The 13,928-nt window shown below is 57.7% G+C and overlaps 1 protein-coding gene across 3 annotated transcripts; it reads right to left on the bottom strand.

Moving 5' to 3' along the window:
* Positions 1-1,585: 1,585 nt before the first annotated feature.
* On the bottom strand, positions 1,586-13,580 carry TSPO (translocator protein). 3 transcript variants are annotated; one of them, XM_010370867.2, is made up of 4 exons: positions 13,490-13,580; positions 5,105-5,315; positions 3,320-3,458; positions 1,586-2,019 (listed from the first exon to the last, which is right to left on the bottom strand). In XM_010370867.2, exons 2-4 carry the CDS (start codon positions 5,284-5,286, stop codon positions 1,831-1,833), a joined length of 510 nt encoding a protein of 169 aa, XP_010369169.2. In that variant the 5' UTR covers positions 5,287-5,315; positions 13,490-13,580; the 3' UTR covers positions 1,586-1,830. The 3 variants fall into 3 exon arrangements, with proteins under 3 accessions (XP_010369169.2, XP_010369240.2, XP_010369297.2); XM_010370938.2 differs by lacking the exon at positions 13,490-13,580 and adding an exon at positions 12,870-13,176; XM_010370995.2 differs by lacking the exon at positions 13,490-13,580 and adding an exon at positions 9,148-9,193.
* Positions 13,581-13,928: the final 348 nt, after the last annotated feature.

The raw sequence follows: 13,928 nt of genomic DNA, 5'->3' as shown, positions 1-13,928 counted from the left end.
TGACACTTCCAAGGATACCCTTGTGCCCTGCAGGGATGGTACCTGCTCACTGGCATGCTGGAGCAGGAGACAGCCTGGCCTGTAAGTTTCTTGCTAGCAAGGACCTCTCTGCCATCCGCTGCTTGGATTAATGTCTGCACAGAGCTCTGGAGGAATTCAACTCTGAGCGTCTTGGAGAACTTCAGAATTAATAAAAAGGATACGCAGAGGCTCCCCAGCTGGCTCCTCTGCACCGGTGAGCATCAGGAAAGCCATGTGGGCTGAGAGCTCAGCTGAGTGCCTGTGGCCACGAAGCTGTTGGGTCCTGCAGAGTGTGATCTGTCGGGCATCAAACTCTGCCAGAGTCAAGGGAGCGTGAGGCTGAGGGTCAGGATGGAGCGGCTCAGCCCCTGGGCGGGAGCCATCCCTTCTGTCAGAAGAATGCAGTCGACTGCCTTTGCTCATCTTTTCCCTGAGCTGTTCATTCTTTCGTGTGTGTGTGTGGATGTGGGTGTGGGTGTAGCTGTGGGTGTGGTGTGCGTGCGCCAGAGTGGATGGTATAGACAGAGTCTCCGTATGTTGCCCAGGCTGGTCTCAAACACCTTGCCTCAAGCAGTCCTCCCACCTCAGCCTCCCAAAGTGCTGGGATTACTGGTGTGAGCCACTGTGTCCAAGCTTTTGTGAACATCACGTTGCGTTTGAGGTTCGGGTTGGGAGAGGGCACAGGAGTGGGGGAAGAAAGGAGAGGAAGCAGCAGCCACGGGCTGCTGAGTGATGGCAAGCTCTCTATGAACATTTTGCCAGTTTGGATGAACTTAGCCGCCAAAAACAAAATGCCCAGCAGGTCAGGCCTGGCCGCGGGGAGGGAGCCGTGGGCTGTGTTGCTGAGTGCTGCATGGATGTGGTGACCAATAGCAGGATGGAGGAGCACTGCGTGTGGTTCTTGGCTGCGTGTGGTTCTTGGCTCGTTTACTCCAGACAGCTGCCTGGAGAGGTCATGGGTCGCCCAGTTGGAAGTCGGGGTGAGGGAGTGAGTGGCTGTGACACCTCCAATCCTGGCCGCTCTGGGCCAGCAAGGAGGCCCTGTCTGCTGAAGTCGGGACCTAACCTTTCCTGCCTCGGACACCCTCTTGAGCCAACTGGGTGTTTGTGGGGCTATCCCTGGTGCAGTGAAGCTGCCATAAGCCTGGGCCCCTGGGGGACGGGGCAGTCAGCACCCCCAGCTCTGTCCTGGGTAAAACCAGCTGAGGGCCACGCATTGGGCAGGACTAGGCATTCGACACTGGTTGTGGGCCCAGCCATTCAAGGGCCCGGGCTGAGCATCCCGGAAGCCATGGGAAGTGGACAGGACCCCCTCCCTCTGCCGAAGCCCATGGCCCCAGCTGGGTCTGCACCAGTGTGGGCTCCAGGGTGGCACCCAGGGTTGCTCTGTTCATCTCCTGCAGGGCTTCGGGAGTGTCCCAGGAAGCGTGGGGCAGCTCCAGGCGGATCCAGCCCTGTGTGGAGAAGGCAGCCCAGGCAGATCCCGCAGAGACGAGCTCCAGTGCAGCCCCAGCTCCCCCTCTTCCCTGTGGCCGGGGGTCCCACCCAAGCAAAAAGGCCATGGTAAAGGAAGTCAAAAACTTTATTCAGCTTATAAAATTCCATGTTCCGAGAACATGCTCTGAGCATGCAGAAAGCGCAGGACACTGCTCCTGGGTGGGGGCTCAGGTGGGGCCACCTCTGAAGCTCTGCTGACCCCCTGGGCCAAGGCCCTGACAGACTAGCAGGCCCAGTGGTTGTGAAAGCGTGACAGCCACCATCACTGATGGCACCTACTGGTGCAGCTGCAGTCCCTGGTGGGCCGGGCACTCACTCTGGCAGCCGCCGGCCCCCACGCCAGCCACGGTTGTCCCGCCATACACAGTAGTTGAGTGTGGTTGCGAAGGCCAGCCAGGCCAGGTAGGGGTAGAGCAGGCGGGCGGCCAGCGGGCTCACCTGGTACCAGGCCACAGTAGTGGCTGCTGCCGCCCCACTGACCAACAGGAGATCCACCAGGGCCTGCAGAGATTGGGGGAGGAAGGACAGGGAGGCCTGAGGCACCACGTCCACCCAAGTGCGTGTCCCACTGCCCAACTCCTGCTGGATTTGGGAGTCAGGAGCCTCACTCACCCCCACTCCACCCTTGAGTGACCTGGCCAAGCCCCTCCCCCATCTCAGCCTCAGTTTCCTCATCTGTAAAATGGGAACAGTCCTCCTGCGTGACCCATGCCATGTGTGGGGTGCACGTGACATGCCTGAAGTGAACTCGGTTTGTTCAAGGGTGCGGTGGTGGCTTAGAGAGGTCTTGCAGGTCCCTTCCCCTCTCTGAGCTCAGAGCCTCCACTGAGGGCAGCGCTGACCTTCCAGCATTACTACAAGGCCCAAACAAAAACCTGCTATTTTTCAGGTACAGTGGCTCACGCCTGTAATCTCAACACTTCGGGAGGCCGAGACGGGTGGATCGCCTAAAGTCAGGAGTTCAAGACTAACCTAACCAATATGGTAAAACCCTGTCTTAAGGCCAGGCACAGTGGCTCATGCCTGTAATCCCAGCACTTTGGGAGGCTGAGGCGGGCGGATCATGAGGTCAGGAGATCGAGACGACCCTGGTTAACACAGAGAAACGCCATCTCTACTAAAAATACAAAAAATTAGCCGGGCGTGGTGGCGTGTGCCTGTAGTCCCAGCTACTCGGGAGGCTGAGGCAAGAGAATGGCGTGAACCCAGGAGGCGGAGCTTGCAGTGAGCCGAGATGGTGCCACTGTACTCCAGGCTGGCCAACAGAGCAAGACACTGTCTAAAAAAAAATAATAATAATAATAATCCCTGTCTCTATTAAAAATAAAAAAATTAGCCAGGCATGGTGGCATGTGCCTGTAGTCCCAACTACTCAGGAGGCTGAAGCAGGAGAATTGCTTGAACCTGGGAGGCAGAGGTTGCACTGAGCTGAGATCTCACCACTGCACTCCAGCCTGGGTGAGAGAGTGAGATTCTGTCTCAAAAAAAAAAAAAAAAGAAGCAGCTGTCATGTAGAGGGGCCAGTGACCCTGCCCACACAGTACCAGGCTTCATGTGGGTTTTCCTTTACAGTGGCCCCCAAACCCACCCTGCAACCCCTTCTGCCTTAATAGCTTCCCTCACTGAAGGAGAGTCAGTAGAGGGGAGGCTCCAGGGCGTGGGCTGCTTAGAGCTAGAGAGACATGGCCTTTGGCCTCCCCTGGCCCCGCCTACAGACACTGGCCCAGTGTCATATGTAATGCCCCAGGGCCTCCAAGGGTTGGATCCAGGGATCAGGGACACATGCCGTAGCCACACTTACCCAGCCCATTTGTCGGGCACCAAAGAAGATGGGGGGCCACGCCCAGTTCAGGGCCAGCTGCCCGGTGTAGAGGCCCAGGGGAACCAGAGCCTCCTCCGTGAAGCCTCCCAGCTCTTTCCAGACGAGGTAGGAACCGTACCTGAAACAGAGGCCGCGGTTCAGAGCACCATCAGGAACAAGGCCAGGAGGCTTGCCCACCTCCGAGTGACACAGTGATGGCTCATGCGTGACCTAACACTGACGGCTGTGTGATCTCAGGGAAGTTGCCTGACCTCTCTGGGCCTTCATTTTTCATAGGGTTGCTGTAGGGATTCTAATTAGCACACTGGCAGTGCTTCATGCGATACCCAGCATATAGGACACTCAATAAATACCTGCCATTATTGTCAGTGTCACTGCTATGAAGGGGAAGCACATGGTGTGAATAGGTAGAGAGGAGGCTCTTAACCTAGCCAGAGCACTGCATAGAGGATAGGACATTTGGGCTGGGCCTTAAAGGATGAATAGGAGTTTTTCAGGGGAGGAAACAGGACATGCAAAGGCTGTGAGGCAGATGTGAGACCCCGAGTCAGTCTGTGACTGCAGGCTGAGGTCCAGGGGGAGGCCTGGTCATGGGAGCTATTAACACAGGGCAACAGTAGCACCACCAGTAACAGTAGCCGATGCCCTCCAGCACTCACAGGAGCCAGGCCCTACCACCTCCCAAGCATTCACTCATTTGAGCCTCCTGATAATGCTGTAAGGCAGGCAGTATCAGCAGCCCCTTTACAGTGAGGAGACTGAGGCACAGGCGGCGAAGTGACTGAGATCTCTTGACAGGCCATCAGTGGATAAAGTCCGGTCGGCTGGGGCCAGAGCCCTGGCTCTCACCTACTAAGGAGGGGTTTGCCTTATCCAGAGCCACAGGGAACCCCAAAAAGTTCCCCCAAAGAGAGGCTGGGACCAGTTGGTATAGGAAGGCCAAGCAGGGTGGGGACACTGGAGCCAGGAAAGAGTGGGAGCCTGGCTGGGCAGGGCCTGGGCCGGAAGGGGTGAGGCCCAGGTGACACCCAGGTTCCAGGGCCTTATTCCCATCAAGCTGGGTGCCTGGCCTGGCCTCTGCTATCTGCCCCCTGGAGTGCCTGGCACCTGCGTCCCCACCCTGCATTGGGCTGATACGGAACCAGTATGCAGGGAACATTCCAGAAGGCAGTCAGTTCCCCACCTCCTGGGTGCAGTCCCCTCTACAGCCACCAAGAGGCACCCTGTCCCTCCCAGCATGTCCTTTCCAGATGGAATTCCCCTGGTCTTGTCCCAAGGGACTCAGGCCAGACTGAGCCTGAAGGGGGCTGTGCGGGGTCCAACACTTGCAAGCCCTGTGTCCTTGGGAGGCCCCTTATCATGGGGGGGCATTGAGTATGAATGAGATGAGCCTGGCATTGGGCAGGAGTTCAACAGAGGAGCTGCTCTTGGGGCTGTCGCTGCCATTGTTAATCTTAGAAAGCATCCATGCCGCTGCCCAAGGCCAACCTTCACACACTAAGCCGGCCTCCGCCTGGAGCTGTGAACATGGCAGGGATGCCAGGGTGGGGTGAGCATCTGACCCATCCCCCCAGGGGCCCAGGAGGAGAAAGTTCAGTTGTGCAATCAACAGGCCCACAGCTTCCCCACCCTGGCTTGCCAAATGGGGCTGGGGAAACCATGCCGTGGCCCGTGGCCCGCCTGGAGGAGACCCTCTGTCCTGGGCCAGGCCTCTCCTTGCAAAGGGCCAGGCTCATCCCCAGGCCAGCGCACGCGCCCACCTACCCCATGGCTGAGTAGAGCGTGCCCCAGACAGGGCCCAGCACCCAGTGAGGCGGGTGCCACGAGGGCTTCTGCAGGCCGGCGTACCAGCGGAGACCCTCGCCGTGGACAAAGCGGGAGCCCACGAAGCACCCCAGGCTGGGCGCCAGTGTGAAGCCCATGGCGGGCACCCAGGGTAGGGCCATGGCTGCTGCAGCTGCTGTTCAGGGGAGCTCTGAAAGAAAAGACAAGCCTGGGTGAGGGCATTCCTGAGGCCACGGGGTTAGGCCTGTGTCTCCTCCAGCATCCCCGAAAGGCCTGTCACCCACAGGTCAACCAGTTGGCTTATCAGGAGGCGCAGAGATGTGCAGGGCAGGAGTGGCTGAGTGAACACATTTCCAGCCCTGCTCCTGCCCCAGCTGCCTGGCCTCACCTTTGTCCACCCTCACCTCGACCTTGGGTCTCCTGGCACTGACCCCTCCTCCCTGCTGCCTCTTCCGAGGCCAGTTTGGGTCCCCTCCACCAAGAAGCCTTCCCAGCCTGCCTCCCTGGGCCAAGTCCCAGCTCTGGGGGCTCTGCCAGGCCAGTGCTTTACAGTCCAGCACTTCACATTCACCTTTCACTCACTCACTCACTCATTTGGTGACTGGTATCAGAGTTTGGGTCAGATCCCTTTCCTCACTGCCTCACTGTGACCTCAGGCAAATCACATCAACTCAGGGCCTCAGTTTCCCCCTCAATAGAATGGGATATCAATGCTTACCTACCTTGAACACAGCTCAGTGCACAGCAGCAAGGAGCGTCTCTACACAGCTGTTTCAGCACCCCACACGGGCCCCACTAAAACCACCGCCCCTTCCCCATGCACCGGAGATGGACAGCAGCCTGCCTGGGGCCACAGTGCACTCTGGGCCAGGCTCTGCCCCGGTGGCAATATGGCTCCCACCCTGGCCTCATCAAAAAATGAAGGGTTAATGTCCCACTCACTCTGATTCTAGGTGGAGAATCAGGGGTCCTCTGCTCTTGTCTGAGACAAGAAGCCACACAACCGGATTTAGTTCCGCCAACTTGCAGCAAGGCCTGCTGGGGCGAGGGCTGGGACCCAGGGAGGCACGGGGTTGGGGAGGCCCTGAGTGGGCACAGACTGGGGCTGAGGGAGCCTGGACCTCAGAAAGGGACGCTCTGACCGGGGACCAGGGAGGAGATGCCACGGGAAGAACAGTGAGCACTTTCTCCCCAGGGGAACGCGAGAGACAAGCAGTCCGGGGGACATGGAGACAGCCAAGTGGGGGCAGAGGGGGGTCAGCAGAGACTGTGCTGAATGTAGGCTTCGGCAGGGGCAAAGGGCAAAGGGCAAGGGCAAAGCCGGCCCCAGGGAGAAGGGGCAGCTGCTGGCCTGGGATCCATGGAGCTGGGTGAGCACAGAAGCCACCTCAGTGCCCAGCAGCCAGGGACTATTAAAGACTGGCCCCTCACAAACCAAGCTTTTGAAGGCTTTTTAGTGATGAAAAAGTTGTTCTCACTGTAACACGAAGAAAGCAGAATATACATAGACTACAGAATGACGCCAATTTTGGCAAAGAATGGATAATATAGATATGCTTTTTTTTTTTTTTTTTTAATACAGTCTCACTCTGTTGCCCAGCCTGGAATACAATGACACGATCTCAGCTCACTGTAACCCCCGCCTCCCAGGTTCAGGGGATTCCCCCGCCTCAGCCTCCCACCTCCCAAGTAGCTGGGATTATAGGCACATGCCACCATGCCAGGCTAATTTTTGTATTTTTAGTAGAGACAGGGTTTCACCATGTTGGCCAGGCTGGTCTCGAACTCCTGACCTCAGATGATCTGCCTGCTTTGGCCTCCCAAAGTGCTGGGATTACAGGCGTGAGCCACTGCACCCAGCCTAGATATGCATTTTTTTTTTTCTTAATTGTAACCAATGCATGAAGATATTAGCCACAGTCATAATCATAAAGCCAGCATTTCCAGGGAAATGGCTGTATGCCAGGCCTGGCAAGCTTTACCCCAACACTGGCCATGAACCCTCACCCTGCAAGGGAGCGATGCCACCTTATGGCTGTCTGCCAACAGAGACCTGAGGCACAGGGCAGTGGAGACGTCTGTGCAAGGCCCCTCCACAGGCCAGCCACTCAGGATTCCAGAGTCCACCCTTGGCAGCAGGATTTATGATGCTAAGTTCACTATGTTACTTGTTTGCCAAAATATGTATAATGAACATTACTGTATTTTACATTTCAGAGACAGAGTGTCGCTGCTGTCCAGGCTGGAGAGTAGCAGCACCATCGCAGCTCACTGCAGCCTTGACCTCCCAGGCTCAGGGGATCCTCCCACCTCAGCCTGGAGGTAGCTGGAACTATAGGCATGCACCACCATGCCCAGCTAATTTTTTGTATTTTTTTTGTAGAGACAAGTTCTCTCCATGTTGCCCAGGCTAGTCTCAAACTCCTGGGCTCAGGTGATCCTTTCACTTTGTTCTCTGAAAGTGCTGGGATTATAGGCATGAGCCACCATGCCTGGCCAGGGCCCTTTTTTTTTTTTTTTTTTGAGAGTCTCGCTCTGTCACCCAGGCTGGAGTGCAGTGGCGAGATCTCTGCTCACTGCAACCTCCGCCTCTCGGGTTCAAGCGATTCTCCTGCTTCAGCCTTCCAAGTAGCTAGGATTATAGGCAACCACCACCACGCCCGGCTAGTTTTTATATTTTTTAGTAGAGACAGGGTTTCATTATGTTGGCCTGGCTGGTCTCAAACTCCTGACCTGAGTTGATCTGCCTGCCTCAGCCTCCCAAAGTGCTAGGATTACAGGCGTGAGCCACCACACCCGGCCTGTTTTAAAGGAACAATCAGAGTGTCAGGCATCCAGCAGATTCCCATGCTGCCACTTACTATGATTCTCTCCCCTCCCTGGACCTCAGTTTTCTCACCTGTTGAATGGGGACAGTTACCCCATCCCCCAAGGCTTGCTGCACAGATGAGCAGTAAGGATGGACATTCTTGGGGGCTGGGCATGTGACCTAGGTCCCGGCAAGAAATATTCCTGTGTTCTCCCTCCCCTTCCCTTCTACCCCACCCCCTCCCTCCTGCCCCGCCCCCTCCCTCCTGCCCCGCCCCCTCCCTCCTGCTCCACCCTCCAGCTTCCAGGGTACACTGCTAATGGGGTGGTAGTGGGGGTCTGATGTCACTACACATATGAAAGGCCACCTTCCCCGGGGCGGGAGGTACTGCTGAGCACTGGCCCTGCACCACCGCCAAGTGGATATGGAGCTCTGGACCACAGCCCTGGGACCACCTCCCAGCTCAGCCTCCCACTACATCCTCTCAGGTAAGCCCAGGCCAGCTCAGCCTGCTGCTCATCTGGGCAACTGAGACATAACCGCCGCTCTGCTGGAGCCTGCGTGAGTCCACAGCTGAGTGACGTTGTGGGGGAACCATAAGGAGCCTCGTTCAGCCTCCGCTGGAAACAAGCCGGACCAGGGTGCCTGTACGTGCGTTTTCCCAGGACACCCCCAGGTGAGGCCCACCTGCCCCACACTGATGGCCCACTCTCAGTCTCACAGGTGTCCCTGTCCAGGCGAGCAAGGTTAATACCACCAGCATAAGACACATGCACATCCAGAACCCCTTGATACCACACGGAAGCTGATGCACTGTCAGTGATGTTCATGCAACAAATGGAAACCCCCAGTGCACCATTCAGCAGCATTTGTATATTGCCATTGTTGTGCAACCACCCTCTGTATCAAGTTCCAAAGCATTTTCAACCCCGAAAAGAAACCCTGTATCCATCAGCAGTGGCTCCCCTCCCTCCCCCGACCCCTGGCAGCCAGCAATCTGACTTCTCTCTGGGGACTTGCCCGTCCTGGACATTTGGTCTCAATGCAGTGTGTGGCCCTGGTGTCTGGCTTCCTTCACTGAGCGTCATGTTCTAGAGGTCCTCACCTTGTAGCATGTGGCAGAACTTCTCCCCACGATTCTGTCACCTGGCCCCAGCACCCAGCCAGGGCCAGGTGCACACTCGGAGCCCAGTAAATCACAAATGGAACTCACCCAGTGTTCCTGCTGACACGACCTTAGAGACCACCATCCAGGTCCCCTATTGTACAGAACGAATTAAAGTCACAGAGGCATGGTGGCTTTCCCAAGGCCACAGCAAGAGAGCAGGGTCTGGAGCCGGTTCTGAGTCCCGTGCTCACACTCCCACCCCAGGCTGCCCCCTTCTCAGGCCTGGCTGTGGTTATGACCCACAAGGCCAAGGGGCTCAGAGGGTCTGCCCCACCAGAAAACAGGGTGGTCAGATGCCCCACATGGAGAAAGCCTGGTGGCGGGCGGGGAGTTTCCTAGGCCTCTGGGGAACTGCCTGGCTCCTGAATCGCCCAACCAGGGAACAGGTGGGCAGGGGCGGTACCTATCATGATGAGTCATGCTGGGCCGGGCTAGGCAGGGTCCAGAAATCTGCTCTGGGACGGGCCCAGGGAAGGCTGGGGTGGGCCAGGGGGCACACATGGCAGGGATGGGACTCGGGGTTCAGGCAGAGGGGTGAAGCCACCTATGCCCCTTTGTCTCCAGGTGAATAGGGATCCGGACCTCGGCTCTGCCTCCACCCAAGGCTCGTCTCTGGGCCCGGCTTCCCGCCACATCAGGTGGGTAAACCCGCCGTGTCTGCTTCTCAGGGGCCTGGGGTCGCTCAAGGGAGGAAGGGGTGGAACAACAACGTTTCCCTGAAAACTCTAGAGAAGAGAGGGGTTGTGGGTATCGGTGTGGGGCCACTAGCCCCATTTCCTCCAGGGGAAGACAGGGCCTCAAGGCTTGGACCTGAGATGAGACCCTATCAGCCACGAGAGCCCCTGGACACGCCACAGGTGAAAATGCCCTGCACGGAGCAGTGCCCCCAAAACAGGGGCAAGATCGGGGCAGGGTAGAGGGCGCAGGACGTGGAGGCAGGAGAAGGCTCCAGGCCTTGCTCAGCTCTGGCTGTGCACGGGCCTCTGGTAGGCAGGGGCCTGCATGGTGGAGTCCGTGCTCATCCCGAAGGTCACCGCCTTGTTTAGTCCCCACAGTGGCCACAGGGGACTAGCTGCTTCTCCCTGAGCCACACGGCCCACTTGGCCTCCATAGTGGACTCATGCCTTGTCCCATTTTCCAGATGAGGAAACTGAGACATGAGAAATCACAGAACTTATTAGGTCTGAGTGACTCCAAAACTCATCCCACCCCTCCCTCTGAGCCGAGTGTCTGCCGGCCTGCTCTGGGCTGCATGGCCACTTGCCAGCATCTGTGTCACCACCCGTCTCAGCCTCCTTCCTCATCTGTAACAGGGCTCATAAAGCCTGCAGTGCCAGGATTGGACCCACAGGCCCCAGGCCACTCCACCCCACCTGTGAACTGCGCCAGAAGGTTCTCTCAAGGCCAGTAGCATTGCTCTCTCCACCTGTCACAGCAACATCCCAGCCCCCACAGAGCATCAGGCCCTGCAGGATCTGAGCCCTCCCCCACCAAGGATGGGATTCAGGGTCTCCAGGTCTTGTGAGACTTCACTCCTGGTCCAGAGACCCCAGACCCAGAGCTGCCCCAAGGTATCTCATCTCCTGGGCCTCTGTGTCCCCATCTGTGAGGTGGTGGTTGAGCCAGCGGATTTCAGGGTGTCTTTCTGTTCTCGGAGACCTCCCTATAGGTGACCCAGAAGGCCAGGCACGGTGGCTCACACCTGTAATCCCAGTACTTTGGGAGGCTGAAGCAGGCAGATCACCTCAGGTCAGGAGTTCGAGACCAGCCTGGCTAACATGGTGAAACCCTGTCTCTACTAAAAATACAAAAATTAGCCAGGCGTGGTGGCAGGTGCCTGTAGTCCCAGCTATTCAGAAGGCTAAGGCAGGAGAATCACTTGAACCCAAGAGGTGGAGGTTGCAGTGAACCGAGATAACGCCACTGCACTCCAACCTGGGCAACAGAGTGAGACTCCGTCTCAAAAAAAAAGAAAAAAGAAAAAAACCGAACAAACAAAAAGCAAAACTTAACTAACTAAAAAAAGAAGGAGATCCAGGAACAGAATAAGGAATGTGTCCCTTCTCTGATCCCCACCACCACCCCCCGCTGCACCCAGCTCCCCTGAGCCTTGTCTCTCCAATGAAGCCACCATTGTCCCAGACACTTGTTTTCAGGCTTTTTAAAAATGACTCATGGCTAATCGTCCTGACTTTGTGTGCGTTTTTCATTACGAAAGTAACCAGTGGAACAGCCCACAGGTCTGGAAAAATCTACAGCCAACCTGGCCATCGAGTGGCCTGGCAAAGGGTAGGGTGAGGGTGGGGTGTCCAAGGGGAATTGGTTCTGTTAAGAAAGACTCCTTCCCTTTCCTTCAAGGTTCGGGGGTTAAACTTTTTTTTAGTGAAAAATAAACAGCCTGGCCGACATGGTGAAACCCCGTCTCTACTAAAAATACAAATATTAGCCAGGCTGAGGCAGGAGAATCACTTCAACTCAGGAGGCAGAGGTTGCAGTGAGCCCAGCTCGAGCCACTGCACTCCAGCCTGGGCAATGGAGCGAGAGACACCGACTCAAAAAATATATATAAATAAAAATAAAGAAGAAATTAAGAATGACTTCCCTAGTGGTCCAGTGGTTAAAAATAAAATAAAAAAGACTACTGTTTTAAACAAAGAGAGCATATCCAGGCATTGTTTGCACAATCAAAAGTAAAGAAAACACAAATAAGCCAGAAATGGTGGCTCACGCCTGTAATCCCAGCACTTTGGGAGGCTGAGGTGGGAGGATCGCTTGAGCCCGGGAGTTCTGCCGGAGACTGCAGTGAGCTATGATTGCATCACTGCACTCCAGCCTGGGTACCAGAGTAAGACCCTGTCTCAAACAAACAAACAAAAAAAAAAGGAAAAAAAGAGAAAGAAAGAAAAAAACAAAACAAAACAGAGATTCAAAACTGAAATACTGAAAAAGCTAAAGTGAAAAGTAGGCTCCCTCCCTGTGAGTCCAAGCCCTTCACGCCACGTGGAGAACCCGCTGTGAATACTTTCTGGTAGATCCAGCGAGACATGGCGCCTCACGCCAGGCACAAGTCTGTACAGACAACAGGACACAGCACGTGTGTGTGCACACACACACAGACACACTCCCAGGAAACAAGTGGCCCTCGGGGCACAGTGGAGGAGGCAGGCTGGGATCAGACTGCACGAGTCCAGGCCCTGGCTCCACCACACCAGCTGCATGACTCTGGACAAAGGCTTCTTTGGTAAGCCTCAGTTTCCCCCAGTTTCCAGCACTCCCCTGGGAGCCCAGGATTCCCGCGGAGCCTCCCTGTGGGGCTGCCAGCAGCCAGGTGGAGACTCAGGGGCCCCCTTCCCCTGCTGGGCTGAGGCTGGCTCTCCTGCCCTTGCTACACAGCCCCTTTCACCGCCAGTGGAAACCTGCCTGACGCTGCCCTGTCTCGGGCGCCACCGACTCCACAGAGACGCCGGGCCTCGCCCACGTTCTGGCAGCAGGCCTTCATGGGCAGGGCTTGCTGTGTGCCAGGCGAGCTGGGCAACTGCTTCCTGTACACCACCTCCCTTAATATCCTCGCCCTGACTGAGTCCATTCTGGGACAGCCTCAAGTCCTGTCTCTCCTGTAATCCAGCCCAGGGCACACTGCTGGTATCCTGTAGCGCCGGCCCCTGGCAGGCTGGCCAGAGGGGCTCCAGGCCCACGCCAGGCCATGGCCTCTGGAAGCTGCCCTGGCCAGCAGTGTGTTCACAGCAGGGAGCCCCCGCTTCTCCTACCTGGGCTCCGTCGTGTTTGCAAGGGGCAGGGGAAGCAGACAGGTCCCAGAGGCTGCTCGGCTCAGAGTAAGTCCCGTCTAGGCTGCAGTGCACCTGAGCCCCGCACTGGGAATCGAGGGCCAGGGGGCCTCTAACCGGCTTTGGGCAAAAAAAAACTTTTCCGATCTGGGCTGTTCTCCTCCACTATGAAACGGGGTGTCTCGGGGGATCAAGATCCTGCCGGAGGTCTCCCAGACATTCTGAGACCCTGAAGGGAGCGCCGCCTGGGATTGCCCATCCGCGGAATGGGCGGGAGAGGGAGCGTCGGCCTCTCCTGGGACCGCGCTTCCTGCAGGAGAAGCAGGGGCGGGGCGTGGAGGAGTTGCCGAAGTTTCCCCTCCCGAACCCCCAGTCGGAGGCGGCCCGCGCAGGAACCCCGGCCGCGGAGGCCCAGACCCGGCTGCCCGCCGCCTCCGCCCCTGACCCGATAGCCGAGCCCCAAGGGCTGCCCCGGGCCACCCCCTCGGGTGTCCAGTCCTCGGCTCCGGCCTCAGTTTCCCTCTGTCCCGCGGCGCTGTCAGAGTCGCAGCCGTGCGGGCCCCCACTTCCCGCTGCCCCCTCCGCGCCCCGTCCTCACTCACCAGCGGCGAGGGCACGCTCCGGGAAGGGCACTGCCTGGCAGGAGTTAGCCAGACCGCTGTGCCCGCATCCGCCCCGCCCCTCCCAGCCGCCAGGCTCCGCCCCTCTCAGCCGCCCGGCCCCGCCCCGCCCCGCTCCGCCCCGCCCCGCCCCGCCTGGCAGCCCGGGCCCTGGACCCACTGGCATCCCCGCGGGACCGGGAGCTCACTCAAAGCCACCTCTCCCGCGGGACGCGCTTCTGCCTCCCCCCGGCCGCGAGCGAGCCTCTCGGCTCCTTCTCCTCCCCGCAGTGACCGGTGATGGCCGCCCGGTCAGACCCAGCACCTAAAACGTTGCCGTGTGTCCGCCGGCGTGTCGCTTGTGGTTTCTTCTAGTCTCACTTTTCCCATCTATAAAATGCGGCAACAAGACCGATCTCCGAGTGGGGGATTACCTCTCCTG

Source organism: Rhinopithecus roxellana, chromosome 13, assembly GCF_007565055.1.
Source record: "Rhinopithecus roxellana isolate Shanxi Qingling chromosome 13, ASM756505v1, whole genome shotgun sequence".
NCBI classification, from domain to species: domain Eukaryota; kingdom Metazoa; phylum Chordata; class Mammalia; order Primates; family Cercopithecidae; genus Rhinopithecus; species Rhinopithecus roxellana.
Note: the sequence above shows the minus strand (reverse complement) of the source record. Positions and strands in the feature narration are given on the sequence as shown.